The sequence below is a fragment of the Setaria viridis genome, chromosome 5, assembly GCF_005286985.2.
Source record: "Setaria viridis chromosome 5, Setaria_viridis_v4.0, whole genome shotgun sequence".
Classification (NCBI taxonomy): domain Eukaryota; kingdom Viridiplantae; phylum Streptophyta; class Magnoliopsida; order Poales; family Poaceae; genus Setaria; species Setaria viridis.
Window position 1 is genome coordinate 2,291,117 of NC_048267.2, and position 16,231 is coordinate 2,307,347.

The following is a 16,231-nucleotide window of genomic DNA, read 5'->3' on the forward strand; positions in this document are numbered from 1 at the left end:
TAGACCCATGTACATGAGCACGTGGTTATGTGTTTCAGACTTTCAGTGTACAGTGCAGTTTAATACTAGTATCCAATGCTCAATGCATCAGGATGAAAGGCGTGCGCAAATGCGCAACAGTGTATGGTACATGTGCATGAATGAAACATATTTAGTCCAAGTGCAACGGATAATGGTGATCATGGTTAAACAACTCTAGGAAACAATGTACTTTCTCTGTCCCAGAATATAGCTACATTTAGACTTTTTCATAGTCAAATATTTTTTCAACTTTGACTGTGAATAGAGAAATAATCATCATAGAGACTAATGATATAAAAATAATATTAATAGATTTATCATGAAACCAACTATTATAATATGTAACCTTTTCTATTTGAAATAAATTATTTTTAAAGATATTGTTGGTCAAAGTTAAAAAGATTTGACTTCTGAAAAAGCTAGATGTAGCTATATTTTGGGAGGGAGGGAGTAGCACTTAATAAAAATTACAACACCTGCATCCTGGGAACTTCGTTACATCCGTGTCAATTTATTTTTCTTCTTAATTTGATGGTTTTGGAATTCATCATTGGAACCTATAAAATACGTGCAAAGGGACATCTTGCATGCAAACACATTAGTTCCAATGACAATATTATTATTAATCAGTAAAGTCATTATGGCGTTGGGCTTTTTTCTTACAGCCTTCCATGTAGATAATGCAACATAGCAATAAATTCAATCTCAAGGGATGAACGCAAAAGGATCCCTCACAGAAAAATCAGATCCAATTCTGAAGTCCTCGAACCACTTATCTTCTTCTTCTTCCCGTGCACTCTCGATGAGCAGAAATGCAGAATTGTTAACAGGTTTGACTGGCTATTTTTGCAGAGAGCAGAGGTTGCACTTTGGAATTCGCCTCGGTCATTGATGCGAATCTTCCTTTGCCAAACACAATTACTAGCTTCTTGAGCACCCGGGTACTCTCCAGGAGGCAAGCTCGCTCCGCTCCCCTCGGAAGTCACGGAAGATCATCAGCTTGTGTGACTGGACGCATTCAACGGCACTGACCCCCTGCCAGAACTTCATGTTGAACTTGCCAGTGGGTTCATCAGTTTTTTGGGATTGTAATTTAATTGTTCAAATCAGTGCAAAACGTCAGCTTCAGATTGATATAGAACCAACATTTATTAGATGATACCAATTTGGGCCAAAATAAGAAGGGGGTTTACCTCAGCATGCAACCTCTCAACGTTGGGAAAGCGTATGAGGGAGCTGGGCAGCATCTTGGCATCGTTGCGGACTCCAAAGCACACCCTTAAGCCGAAGATCTTGACGCTTGAGACCATGGTGCATGGACTCGCCATTGTTCCTGCTTGCACCCAAATTTGGTGAGACAAGTTCACAAAGGGTCTATTTGTTTGAGATTCCTAGTAGCTTCTCAACGTGAAAAGCCAGCAACTCAAACAAATAGCGAACTTCTCGTACAACTTTTAGAAAGCTGGAAGCCTAAAAGAGCTGAGTTTATATAGAAAGCTGGAAAGCTGAATTTTGTGAGCTTTTCGTAGCTTTTTAAGTTCAAAAAGCTAAACACATCTTAAAAAACTTAAAACTTGTGTTGGCGTTTCAAAAAAAAAAACCAACATCATCTTTTCAGAAAAGCTCAAAAGCTACCGCTGAAACAAACAAACCAAATTGACATTGAATTTAACAAATGGGGACACTTGAGAGCGCGGGATGCACCTTGATGATGGTGTTGCCGACCTGTAGCACATGCCATTTCGGCTCCAAATAGCCAAGTATGGTTAGTGCCGGGGCATGGCCGATCTTGACCCTCCTGGGCAAGAAGTCGCGGGCTGATGATGACCACACATAAGCCTCTCGAGCGGTGGGGCGTCCTCCACAGCGATTTCCAGTTCGATGCCTTCGATGATCTGCACACAACGGAGGCTGCGGCGCCTCAACAGAATGTTTGCTTAGATGTATAGGGACCTCAGCACAGGGCTCTTGGCGAGGACGAAGTCCATGTCCCAGTTCTCAATGCCCATGCAGGAGAGCCCGAGCTCTTTGAGGTGTGGGAACGCCACGGTGCGCTGGAGCGCGGCAGTGTCAGGTTAGTGCCAGAGGCCGAGGAACAGGCTGGTGAGGGTTGCCATGCCGAAGAACGTGGCGGGGAGGTCCACGTTGAGCGGCCACGGGCGGTTGACAAGGACTAGGTGCCGGACGCCCTTGACGCTTAACGGTGAGGTTCTGGAGCCACCGTGCGAGCAGGCTAGGGAACGCCTCCACGTGGCTGCTGGTGAGGTGGACGCCGACGAGGATGAGCGGCGTCGAGTGCTAGACCCCGCGCCAGCGCCAGGACAGCGCGGCGGTGCACGCGGCGTCGTTGACGGGGAGCCGGGAGACAATGTTGCGGAGGAGCGCGTCGGGGAGAGCGCTGATGTGGTCGGCGCCGTCAAGGGCGGGAAGCACGGAAAGGGCGGCGTGGTGGGAGACGGGCTGGTCAGGTGGGCGAAGTGGACGAGGGAGAGCGCGCTGCGCGTGTCGTCTTCCAAAAGTTGCAGGTCCATGCCCCGGTCTCGCCACAGTTCCAACGTGGGGCGGTCCATGGGACAGGTGGGACCCGGATTTCCATGGCCGCCGGCGGCGTGTGGGAAGGGGATGAGTCGGTGAGGTTGCCTGGCGGAGAAAGCCGCGAGGGGTACCGAATGCTAGGCGTGAGCACAGCTCGGTTGGGCTGGGCCAAATGTCAACAAGAGGTGCACAGGCCTAGCTTTTCCCTCAGGGGTGAAAAAAAGAATCTTATTTTCCTTCTCCAATATCGCCGTCGATTTCCCACGGCTAATTGCATTTCAAAACAGTAAAATAGATTTGGAGGCATCAGCTGCCATTTGTATGATCGGTTTAAGATTTACATATTCTTTTGCGTCAAAATCCCTTACATACAGGTGACGCCAGCAAGTATTTAATTTATTCTCCACCTACCATTAAGACAGGAATCTTGCATGTGTTTAACGCGGGTGGGTAATTTTGCACGCGTAGGCACCTTTTTACTCTGCACTGCTGCTCTGCTATCCTCTTCGAGCGCAAGATGGAAATTGTCAACTTCAGCTATGGGTAATCGCACCCGTCCGCCCCCTTCTAACGGTCCGGAGGTTCCTAATTTCAGCGGAAATTCGCCGAAACTTCAGAAATTTCGGTAATTTCGATAGTGATCAAAAGAAAATTTCGAAATTTACTAGTACTTTATTGTAAATCTAATACTCTAGATTCATATTTTTCATTGTTTGTGTTGCATATTCTTCAACTAATAGTTGTACAACCATAAATCAAACTAATCATCTGTTTAGATCTATTTTTTTATAAAAAAATCATATTATTTGGTGAAGATTTAAAAAAATTGGTGAAATTTCGTGAATTCCGGTTTCAGTGGTGATCGAGAAAAACCGAAATTGAAATTGTTAACCCTGGTGCTACCACGCACACCATCGGGGAAACATAACCTGATCCAAATCCTAGAACCGATCTTTTTTAACCTAAAGGGGCCTCACTTATTGGAAGTCAAGTTTGTTCAACTTTGACTAACTTTATAGAAAAACATAACAACAATTGTACTACCAAATATATGTACAATAAAAATATATTTTATGACGGATATAATGAAGCGAGTTTGGTATTGTAGATGTTGTTGTATCTTTCTATAAATTTGATTAAAGTTGAAATTTTTTGACTTATGACAAAATAAATATATGATATGTAAAAAGTAGAGGGAGTAAAAAAAAGGAAGGTACCTTACTTGCGATATGTATATCAATTAAATGATCTCTCTTTTGTCAGACAACTGAAGTCCTAGGAGTAGTGCAAAAGTAAATTAAACGAGCGGATTACAGACACATAGTAGGTTCCAGGCAAGCCAGGGCGAGAATAACGAGGACCGTAGACTGTAGTGACCGTGCAAGGTGAAGAACAGACGACCCAGACTCGTTTACTTGGGACCACAACGTGAACGGCGGGCGGCGTCAATATGTGGCCGGCGTCGGCCAACGTCCCAACCGTGTTCCGGTTCAAAGGGGGCTTCTATGCATCTACCGGGAGGTGGATAAGCATTTGTCCTTTAAAGCCCTACAGGACCCTTCTGTTATCTTCAACCTCAAGCTGGCTTCATCCTGCTGCTGCCGCGCACCGCTCCCCCACCCCAACGGCCACCGGTTCCTACCTTTTTTTGGGTGCTGCTCCCCCACCCCGCTCCATCTCCGGCAGCAGCCGCCGTCGGATTCGCCTCCGCCACCCCTGCTACCACTAATCGAGCTGAACCCGCCACCACTGATGCCCTCGCGTGTCCTCCACTATCCTCGCCTGACGATGCCGCGCCGCCCGTATGCCCACCTCACCACCTCCTCTCCAGCATTGCTCCGCCTGTTAGCCTGCTCCGCCCCCACCGCCGACCATGCCCACCGAGTATTCAGCTACGCCTAGCAGACGGTGCTCCCACATCACCTCACCGCCGCCGCCGCCAGACCTACCGCCGTGCACGACCTTCTCCTCTATGTCCGATGGACATTGGAGTCCCGCTCCTCAGAAACCCGAAACCCTAATTACCGTCGCCTTAACCACCACCCACAGCCGGCTGCGACTTCGCCACCGAGCCGTCCCGCCCATCCCCACCCCGCCGGCCAGCTTTCCTACTGTCGACCCTCGGCGGCGGTGGCGATATGCTAGGGTTGGAGCTCATGTGAGAGAAGGAGAAAGAAGATCTGTACGGTTTGCATGAATCTTAAAGTGGAAGAATCTTAAAGCGGAAGGCGGAAGATAGATAGGATTTCCGGGTTCAAGTCAGGCGCTGCCCCAGCCGTCGTTGCATAGCCCTCGACCGTCTCTGGATCATTCAGCGTCAGCGACAGCGAGTGACACCAAATGGGCCCGGCCGCATCCACTCCACACCGTCCCCGTTGTCGATCGAGGCTTTGCTTGCCTGACCGGTCGTTTCGTGTTGGTCGGTCATCGCCCTTCGTGGACCGGAACTTCGGACCCGTTACTGGGTCGGTCCAGTCCAGTTGGAACTTGGACGTAGAATTTGTTCCAATTCCAACAAAATTGACCATTCCTTTTTCTGTTCGTCTCTGGCTCTCTGCACTATTCTTTCCCTCGAAGACAAAATTGTATAGTATGCGCGTATTTCATCTAAAAGTACTGTATATTCCAAATTTTCATCTGTACATAGTACAACAAGTATCGTATATATCTCATGTGCGTGTGTGCATAAATACACTCAATCATACAAATACTCCTAGTGCAGCTCGCGATGATCTCTCCGTCGGTCAGACTCCCCGCACTCTCATGGAATTTCTCAAGTCGTCGACGTTGTGCAGGACTGCGTCGCTAACCGAGGCGACCCGCCGGACGCTGCATGTGCTCCGGCTGCCGTTGTCGTCGGAGCTGCTGGGGCGGCACCGGCGGCACTGCCGTCGGCCTCCCCGGCGATGCCGGTAGTATTGCTTCCACGGGGAGTAGGCTGAGCCTGATGATGCGCTCCTCCGGCTCCAGCCATGACCGACGAGATGGCCGCCGCCAGCGCCGTGGTGAAGTTGGGATCAGTCGCGATCGCCGCGGTCACGGTCTCCATCACAGACTGCTGCTGCTGCTGCCGCGCGACGAGCCCGGCCGGCGCCGCCGCCGCCGTGGGCGGCGCCCGCTGCGGGAGGAACATCGCCAGCGGCGACGGCACCGGGAACGGCATCGCCGGGGCCACCGCGGGGTGGATCATCCCGACCGGCGGGCGTTGCAGGCCGTGACCCAGCAGGCCGCCGACGCCGCCGCCGCTCCCGGGAGCCTGGGTGAGGTCGAGGGTGATGGTGGGGAACGGCGCGGAGGCGGAGAGCGTGGCCATGGTGGACGCGTAGGGGATGCTGGCGTGGTGGTGGAACAGCGCCGCCGGGTGGCCCAGGAGCGCGGCCGCGCCGTCGCGGCTGGTGGCCGGGCCGGAGAGCAGCATGGAAGCCGCCGCGGACGTCGTGTTCGCCATGGTGGTCGCCGCCGGCGGCAGCGGGTGGTTGTGGTGGCCCTCGTACGTCGTTACCAGGATGGTCTTGTCCTCGGCGCACCGTTGCACCTGCAAGCATGAGCGTACAAACATGACTACTCATGGATACCACCAGCTGTTGCAGTTATTAGCTTTGCTGCATGCCTTCAGTAAGCAAGCATACATGCAGGCACATGTGAAGCATGAACATGAACTTGGCTTTAGAATAATGTCGCAGCGACTGTTTGGTGAGCTATCAGCGTCTCTGCACTGACAACATCAGAAACGTGTTGGCTTGTAACTAGCTAGCGACTGGTCCAATGGGCCATTTTATACAGTTCGTAGACGTGTGTGTATGGCCTGCCTCTCGATATACAGCTAGATGTAGATGGAGGAAGATAAGTGGTGATAAAATATGCTTTGAAATGGAATGGAGGTAAGTGATAGCGCGTGTGCAAGGGTGCAGCTTAGCATGCACTATGTTCACATTAGCATTGGGTGTTTTCATGATATGTGCATCAGTGCTTGTGTCATCTACCGAGTATAGAATTATAGACTAGCTAGAAGCGCTATCTGTAAGTCAACTGTATGTATGCAGGCCTGAAGTGTGATCTTGTTTAGTCAATTCACATATCAAGTGCAAAAGGAAAAAAAAGCACATTTTGTCGGAGATTAGGTACTTTGCATATGCAAGATAGAAGACTACATTCGACATTTATTTTTGAAGCACACAACAAATAATAATGGATTCTTCCTGTGTACCTACTAGTTTATACTTGGATTAATTTTCCCCTTGCACATGTCCATGTGGAGTGTAACGAAACAACATGAGAAAAAAAAGCTGACTCTACTAACAATGTTTAAGTACAATGTAGCTTACTCAGTAACCAATGTTTTACTGTGGAGATTACTTCAGCTTCGATTTTTATCTAAAATGCACTCGACTTTTTTCTTGCAAGGAGCTCCATTTTAGCCTTCATTTTCATGCAGAAGTCATAAGCACCGTAGTTATTTAGCAAACCAAACAAGTTATCTTATAGGTTGAACCTACTTATATATGATTCTTTGAGTTTCTACTAGCTACGACCTTTTTCTTCAGCTGTGAAAGAATAGGGGTTTAAACGGCGGCTATAGTCAAGGGAATGCTGTTATTCTTTTCGATTCAAGTAATACAGTGAGATACCCTTCCTTCTATGGAAGGAAAAACATGAAATACCACTGCTAATATTAACACCAGATGTCCAGGCTCAAGAGAATTAATTATCTAGAGCTAGAGCTAGAGGTTGAAGAGCACAATCATGCAATGGGTAATTTGCAGGCACATGGAGTTTCTGCTTCGGCATTAGGTTAGAGATTCTGCCTGGGGCAGTCAACAACTGACCTCCCAAAGTCTATGGAAATGATGTAACGGAGGTAATTTTTCAACAGGAGATGACTATGATAGGCCGTGCATGTATTATATTTACCTGCTTCCTCACGGGGCATGCCACAGCCATTGTGCACCGGTAGTATGCTCTCGGACATGGATTACCCTTGGCCATCTTCTGCCCGTACTTCCTCCACTGACACCCATCGCTGATCTACAGTTGGAAAAAAAAATCCAAGAAAAACAAATGTTATATTCGAGAGACGTGGTACCAAATTCACATAAGTGCAAACATGAAAACTTTAAGTAGGTTGGATGGAATGACTAGGATGAGGAGTCCTGTGTCAGATGTATCCCTTCTTCAAAATTATCCAAAATAGAAGATTTGAGAAAGAATAAAGTTTCATCATTTGAGTATGTATTAGGTCAGTCTGAAACCTAATTGTTGAAAAATAGCATTCAATGTTCAGACGACAAATGAAAGAAGTAGCTAAAACTTTTTCAGGCTTCCTCTATGAAGGTACGTGGTTGTTACACGTACGGTACTCTAGTATACTGTGTTCTCAGTTTTCTAAGTACTTGTTTTTGGCTAATAATAATCAATTTAGAAGGAATTACCATTGGTGCCTCAGATCGTGCGCGAACAGACACCCTCGCCTTCCGGCCCGGCAGCTCTGCTGACGAGGCCTGCTCGCCATTCTCCCTCGACGGCGCTGTCCCATCCTGAGACAACTTCCTCTTGCCGTCGGAGTCGTTGTTTCCAGCATTATTGCTCAGCGAAGGTGAGGCCTCGCCGGCTCCGTCGCTGGCCTCATCCTCCACTCCGGCGTCCGGCTGCGTCTGCGCCGTGGAGGAAGCCCGCGCCTCCAGCAGCTGCCGGGTCGACGTGTTGGGCGCGCCCATGGTGTTCAGGTGGGTCTGCATCGAGATTTGGTGGCAAACGTTCGTTTAGTCAGAGAGGAAAGCGAAGGAAGTAATTGAAAGTGTTCATGCATGAGATGACTAGCTAGATGAGCACACGCTAACTACTGCTACAGCGATCAAGATGTGCAGTAGTAGCTGTGTGTTAGTAATTAGCGTGTCACTGTAAGCAAACAAAACTGAAAATAAACTGGAGGTTCAACCTTTGTGTAATTCACCAATGGAGATGTTTGCAAATAAAATAAACTCGAGGTGATGAAAATGCAAATTAAGTTACCACAGTTTGGAGGAAATTTCTGTAAGATCACTGCAGAAGTTTTGGAAGAAATAATGTAGTGATCTAGTTAGTGCCATCCTCTGGCCCCATGCTCCTATGGTTCTATTACATTAGTATTTGATTATATTATCTGCCTTATTTTTATATGATTAGTCAATCAAGTAAGTAAATCGAGGCATTCATAAGCTCATGTGGCAGGATTTGATGAGGATCTTACATGAACGTGCGTGCATGCACGCAAATTTAGCTATGACCTGTACATTATATTGCGCGAATCTTGATCGTGAAGAATCTTTCTGCCCAGCACATATATTTCTCTAGCATAGGTCTAACTTTCAAAGGAGAAATGAATCTTAAAATGTGTAATTGACCCGGGCTCGAATGGATCAGCAAAGATCGACGAGGCGTGGTAATAATTCCAAAGGTTAAAACTACCAAGCCTCTTCTTAGGTTTGATTCTCAAAGAAGAAAGAATCAAAGAAGCTGCAAACTCATTGCTCGAATGAGGATACATATCTCCAAAAACTTGACATCAAGTCTAGCTAACAAGGTTTAGAAGAGTAAGATCCTGATTTAAACCCAAGAGTTTCACAGAAGGCAATTGATGTCTGTTGCAAAAAGTAAGTTTTAGAAAAAGACCCTTGGAAATAAAAGGAACGAAAACTAATTAAGCAAAAAGATTGAAAATCGATAGCGTATTCCAGAAGATGGGAGATCATGATGGATGCTAGTATTACAGTACAATAATTTGATGAAGTGGCACTTACATGAGGTAGTGACGATCGGTTGTTCATGAGATCAGGATGCTGATGCTGATGTGGGTGGTGCTGCGTGACCTGGAGAAGCTGCTGGTACAGCGTGCCATAGCTCCGGGTGAGCTCCTCCAGCATGCCCCGCAGCCGCCGGTTCTCGTCCACCACCCGCCTGAGCTCCGCTTCCACCGCTGACGCCTCCATCTACGCATAGTATAGCAGCAGCAAAAGAGGAAAAATGACCTTCAGAGACCAATGGATGTAACCAAAAAAATGAACCGACCTTGTGATTCTTCGCCGCCGTCACTTCCTCCCCGGCGCTCGCCGTGGCGGCGGTGGCCGTGGTCAGCAGGTCTAGCCCGATCTGCACGGCAAGAACTACACCCGATCAATTCACACGGTGGGCAAAAGGGCAATCGACACAAGCCGTGCAATATGGAGTATAGAAGAAGATGATGATCGAGATCGAGGCGACTCACGTTGAGGTCGTCCCGGCCGCCTCCGGTCACCCTGCGCCCGCCGCCGCCATCGTCCTGCTGCCGGGCGCCGGAGTCCCGCGAGAAGAAGTCCACCTCCCTGATCTCGCCCCGGCGGCCGGCGGCGGCCTCCTCGTGGTGCCGCTGACCAAACAAGGTGGCTCCACGGTGCAGCGAGAGAGCGCCATGCTCCATGGCGGGGGCGTCTTCCCCCTCCTGGGATTCTTCCTCGTCGTGGACGTGGTCGTGGCAGTGGCGCTCCGGCTTCTTCGTCTCCATGGAAAGGACGGAGAAGGTCTGGGCTTTATGGTTACTTGTGTCAATTAGGGTCAAGGATACACACAAAAGAAGCCAAAGCTGATGGACTTGGACTTTGGACTGCACAAAAACATTAATAAATAAATAAGGAAAAAGGAAAAGAAATATGGGAGGTGGGTGTGGACCAATGGGAAGGCGGGAAGGGCCGCATGGGGAGGGTGGGCCAGCAGCGTCAGGCGCCGCGTTGCATGACGTGGGGGAAGGGATGGAGGGGGCAGATCGGTAATTGTGCATGGGCGTCCACGTGAGAGGGGAGGGTCATTAGGAAAGGCATTAAGGTCAAGGAAGTCAATTTGGGTTGGAGGACCAAGTGGCGCCGGAGGACGACACGACGACGACTAATGATCTCGTCTTCCGGTTTTGGCGTTTCTTTTTTACAACCGGTCAAAAATATCACGCCGTTGCGAAGTCTAGACGTAAGTGTATGCGTTATTGCCTTTGATATGTCGTTAGAAGGTCCTGTGCCCATGTAATCAGTGAGATATCTAAGTGTGAATGCAAAAGTAATATAGTGCGTGTATGCAATAAACTAGTAATTATGAGAAGGATCTATAATTTGCTCAAACCTTTTGTTTTACCCAAGTTTGTAGGGCTTGACAACCGTAGGAATCCCAATTTATTTTTTTATTTTTTATTCCACACCAGTTTAGTTCGCTTGCACGAAGAGTTTAATAAGCGTAAATCACTGAGATACCTAGTGTGAATACAAATGTAACAGAGCGTGTGCATCTATAATTTTGATCTAACCTAATTATTATCAGAAAGTGTCGATTCGATCACTGCCAATAAGCCTACTGTCCTACGTAGTACTACACAGGAGTCTACACGCCAAACCGTTGTTATCGAACGTACTTCTCGAGCAATTTACACAGTACACGGCACAAAGACATTCAAATGATTCTTCAATTCTTCTTCAACTACTGTGATCACTGATGCAACACACTAACTAAGCTGGACCACATGGTTAATTATGGCACGCCATTTTCCTAGCAGAGAGATGGGTCGCGTGTTGTTATCCCTGCTAGAGGTGAGGCGTGTCTCCATCTCTTGAATGACTTGTTTCTTCGAGAAGGTACGCTTAGTCTTCACCTACTATGCGGTTTGCAGACCGGGTGTGGCATGTCCATTTCTTTTTTGCTTCAGCACGGTCCGGTTGCGTGTTGGCTCTCCCATTGTGTCCACATCTCACGTGGAAATCTAAAGATATTCCATTTCACCAGTTCAACGGAGTGGGAAAAGGGTATGGGAAGTACAACGTACACGGCAGAAAATAAAGGAGAAAATGAATCCATGGAAATTCTGCAGCATAATATTTTGAAGTGAAAGGACACAAACGACTACTATTCGACACATGATTGTTTCCTAAAAGCATTCGGGATGTGGAGTACTAATTTGTAAGTTAAAAGACAGCTTAATGAACAAAAAGGGTGTGGAAGTTTGAGTATAGCTAGCGCATGGTTGAGCTGATTTGATGCGTGCATGCATGGCCCATAGGGTCAATATGGTGTGTCAAAGTAAAGTAGAAGGTCTCTAGTTGGATCTTTGGTTGGGGCGATTTAATAAAACATGTCAGCCGTAACACACTAATAGCATGCAATATGCATAGGAACACCGGTAGATCTGGAGCCCACACAGCCTATTTCACTCATCTCACCAATTCACTTTATCCGCTTAACCCCAGAACAAAATTTAGACTCACTTTACTCCCCAAACACTGGCGGAAAACTCACCTTTAGTCCCAGTTGGTAAGCGACATAGATCCCGAAAAAACAACCGGGACTAAAAAGGTTCGAAAAAAAAAGAGGCCACGCGCTGCCCGTGCCAGCCTGCCCGCTCGCGCCGCCCGCCGCTCGCCCACCCGTCAGAGGCCCGCCCGCACCGCTTGTGCCCCCCGCCGCTCCGATCCGCCTGGAAGAAAGGGCCTGGACGAGATAAGGGAGGGGAGAGGAGGAGACAAGATAGGGGAGGGGAGAGCAGGAGATAACGTGGAGAGAGGGGGGAGACTAAAGGCTCCGGGGAGGCGTTTAGTCCCTATTGAAAACACAACCGGGACTAAAGATGCCCCCTTTAGTCCCGGTTGGAATTACCAACCGGGACTAAACTAAAGGGGCGCCTTTAGTCCCGGTTGGTATTTTCAACCAGGATAAAAATCCCCCTCGTCCCACTAGCCGTTACAACTGGGACTAAAGCCCCCGTCGATGGTTCATGTTTGACCCGGAACTAAAGGCCCTTTAGTTCCGGGTACAAAGATAACCGGGACAAAAAAAAACGTTGGAGGGAAGGTGAGTTTTCTACTAGTGCAACTATTTCAATTGATCCAATTTATCCCTAATAAGAATTCTCCTTTTTTTTCTTCCATACAAGTTGAGTTTTAGGGTCTGATTGGTTGCCAGGCTAGTGTATGCAAACCCACTATGTTTGGTTTGTTGTATCTATTGAGCTTGGTTGAGAAGAGATGTTGTTTGGTTGCCCGCACAAAGACATGTTGCACAAGATTAAAATTATTAAATAATCATCATCTTGATACTTTTTTTTGTCATGATTGTGCTCAAATAATCCTTAATTTATCTTATTATAGTTTAATATTCTTTAATATATACTAATATCACTTAATATATACTAATTATATGTTAATTGCATCATTAACCATACAAAAACACTGCACCGTGCGAGCCTAGCCCGCGGGGAACAGTTCTGGCAAGCCAGGCTCCGGCCTTCTTTTTGCATGCAAAGAGCCTGGCTCCGATGGGGACTCAGGCAACCAAACTAACTTGACCTGCATGGCAGCCCGAACCCAACCAATCAGCCCCTTAATTTTAATTTTATTAGTTGATGTATAACATAGTACTCTACATTAGAAACATTACAAATTTTTCATAATTATTTTTATACAGTTTTGTATATCAAAAATTAATTTCATATTAAATGTTTTTAACATATAAAAATAATCAGAAAGTTTCTTAGTATAATTTTTTAACGTAAGTCATCATGTTCTTTTTATACAGTTTTGTATATCAAAAATTAATTTCATATTAAATGTTTCTAACCTATGAAAATAATTATGAAAAATTCTTAGTATAATTTTTTAACATAAGTCATCATGTTCTATAGCTGCTCACGAAATTTGAACTTAAAATTCAACCAATATACGAAGAAACAAAAAAAACTCATTAGGGTGTAGATTAGGCCAACTGAAATAGTTCGGGGAGTAACTCAAGTTTAAATTTTGCTTAGGGGTTAAGCTGACGAAGTGAATAGGTGAGGAGAGTAAAATAATATTTTTTCTTTTTTTTTCTCTCTCTACGCCGCTAGTAGTAGAGGCCCAACATCTCTAGTAGCTGCCTGAGGTACTACCGATGAACTTTTTTGGTTGCTGTTTCGCCTGTTCTGCGTATACCCCACCAGTATAGCGGCGTGTACCACGCTAGTCTCAAGTTTTTCCGCCTTCTAGTCACCATTCCTGTCTTTTTCAGAACATGAAAACAAAAGCAGTGGATATATATAAATGAATATAATGCCTCGCTCTCTTTTACTTGCATTGTCATACTAGAAGTTTGACAATTGATGCGCATAAAAGTATATATTTACATATTTGCGAGGTAAAAATAATGATAACAGTAAACTTTACTGCCGACATGTATTTTAACATTTTGAGACTAACGTATGTACTTGCCATGTTATATCATTATACTTTTCATAAAGTGTTCAAACATATAATTGGAAAATTTTACTGCTCTCACCTACATGGTTTATTGGTTTTAAACATTTTGAGACGAATGGATTCTAAAATATTACTTATTTGCGAGAGTAGTACCAGATTAATTAGGTGAGGTCAAACTCATGGTGGTGAGCGAAGACAATATCTTAAAGGGTAACATGTCGACAGTCTCGGCAAAGGCGATAACTAGACAGAGAGTATCTCATATCAGTCATCACAGGACTCAAAACAGCCGTACTCGGCAAGTACTAACAGTGTAAACATGGTCAGCTTTCCCATCCACGGCACAATTTGACGTTTCCCAACACCCGAGGGCGCACGTTGCATGGTACGACAAATATGGGAACCATCCATGCCCCATCGGTCCATAAAATCAAAGTATGAAACCCATGTACGTACTTCACCGGCCACACGTTGCTTAATCTACATTATCCACCCGCAGTTGATGTGGAAAGGTGTGGAAATCAGGGAGACGAAGAAGCTAGAAAGGAAGGGAAAAAGGGCATGGAGCAAGGTTTGGGATCAGAGGAGACAAGCAAGAGGATACCTTGTCTGCAGCTGGCCACTAATAGTCAGCATCCTACCAACAGATGAACGAAGCAAAGGCTACCAAATCGTAATTATATTAATGTAATAAGACTTTGGTATGTAGTATGGTCCATGTGAAGCTTGCTTCTACAAGAAAGATGCCGTCGTTATTGTCATGTGATACAAGAGATTGAGCGGCAGCAACTTGTTGCCATCGGTGTCCTTTCTTGTTTTTGTTTATTGGTGGACTCTTTTGTCGCTCCATTCGGGTAACATTGACACTTTGGCGTTGGTGGTGTTTCTTTCTGGGGTTTTCCCCTTGTCCGTTACAATTTGTCAAGGCACATTGATATGAGGTTAGGTTGCACAACCCTTTCTCCTTTACTCTTTTTTCGTTCCTTTGGGTCCATATATAGTGTGTAGAGTATGAGTCACTCGATCTTTAGTACAGGTAGCCTTACCAACATATACACAATAATACAAGGACTTAGTAGATCCAGATAGACGTCCACCAATCATCATCACACGCACACAGTTCTCATCTCTTGACAAACTTCTCTCTTCGAAGTCGGAGACATGGAAACATAAACCTAGGCTAGGACCAAATGAGTAGTATTATTAGGCAAAGATGATGCACACACCTACATATCTATCTCTTTCTGCCAAGACAAAAACCTTCAAAGTACTCTGCAATAATCCTCGCTCCAAGACCAAGATGCAATACAGACGAGGATCCAAAGGAAGACCAAAGGAGGAGCAAGTACATACTATCGCAGGGTTGCTAAATTGTCTTGTACATCTGAAGTCATGGCATTAGCTGTATTCAAAGTGGACGAGGTCACACGCAAATCAACCAGCAGATAGATATCGTAGCTCGTAGCGAGGCAACCGGGCCGTGTACGTGTGTATGACGTGCAATACAGAGTAGAGAAGTCAAATCAAGCGAGCACCTACATGGAAAAGTTATACGTAGACCAAGTGTTGATTAGTCCTGCAGAGTCTAATTAATAAATTTTGTGATTATGTTCTAATGAGCGGGCATGTCGAGGAAGATGAATCACAAAGTAATTGAAGATCTTTTGACCCTGATGGAAATAGACTTCCTAGTTTCTAATCTTTAATAGACGCATACATACTAGGTAGAGGGTTGGAAACCATCACGGAAGTGCCTAAAACCGCCACGAAAATAAATATTTTATATATGATGGCTAACTATTAACCCTCCTAAATCTGACGTCATATGGAAATTCATTATGCACAATGGTGTGTTTTTCTTAAAGTTTTAACTGCAACTATAGAACTAGATTCCAAGAAAAAACAACATGATGGTATATGAATCCATGTAAGGGGTGATTTAGTTGTGAAGAAAGTGGTACAGAGTAATGAGCATCACTTAGGATTTTTTTTATTGCAAAGGTAATTCATTCAAAAGTTAACAGCAAGGCCTTTGATACTGTCCATCACTACCGGTTGATCAAACATAAGCTGGAAGTGATGGGGCATCATTGCTGGTTCAACGTTCAAAGACCTTATTATCAATCATTGGAGCGGCATACATAGAACTAGTAGTGATGCTCGGAATCACTACCGATTACTGGTGGTGGTTTGAGGAGGGGACAACACCGGTTCATTACTCAAACTAGCCAGTAGTTAATTTCTTTTCCAAACGACACCACTACGTACTGGTTGGTGTCACAAACCTATAGTTCTTTCTCCTTGGGCCATCACTTATGGTTGGAGCCATAAACATGTTGTGCACTAAGAATCACTACTGGTTGATGGATCCAATTTTTTTTTTTGGGGGGGGGGACACCAATTAGATAAATAGTCAACATGATAATAGTAGTATATTTACTATGATTAAGCGTGTTCAT

At 45.8% G+C, this 16,231-nt stretch overlaps 1 protein-coding gene and 1 pseudogene across 1 annotated transcript; both read right to left on the bottom strand.

The window, feature by feature from the left end:
* Window positions 1–844: 844 nt before the first annotated feature.
* On the bottom strand, window positions 845–2,552 carry LOC117854414 (uncharacterized; annotated as a pseudogene).
* A 2,605-nt stretch (window positions 2,553–5,157) lies between these two features.
* On the bottom strand, window positions 5,158–10,136 carry LOC117854979 (probable WRKY transcription factor 47). Its single transcript, XM_034737249.2, has 6 exons — window positions 9,797–10,136; window positions 9,601–9,681; window positions 9,333–9,521; window positions 7,986–8,285; window positions 7,468–7,581; window positions 5,158–6,091 (listed from the first exon to the last, which is right to left on the bottom strand). The coding sequence occupies exons 1-6, from the start codon at window positions 10,070–10,072 to the stop codon at window positions 5,330–5,332; spliced, it is 1,722 nt and encodes a 573-aa protein (XP_034593140.1). The 5' UTR covers window positions 10,073–10,136; the 3' UTR covers window positions 5,158–5,329.
* Window positions 10,137–16,231: the final 6,095 nt, after the last annotated feature.

Coding starts and splice junctions, on each gene's coding strand:
- LOC117854979 (XM_034737249.2), bottom strand. CDS start 10,072: ATGGAGACGAAGAAGCCGGAGCGCCACTGCCACGACCACGTCCACGAC. Junction 9,682..9,796: donor GCGGCCGGGACGACCTCAAC/GTGAGTCGCCTC, acceptor CTTGCCGTGCAG/ATCGGGCTAGACCTGCTGAC. Junction 6,092..7,467: donor CATGCCCCGTGAGGAAGCAG/GTAAATATAATA, acceptor TCATGCTTGCAG/GTGCAACGGTGCGCCGAGGA.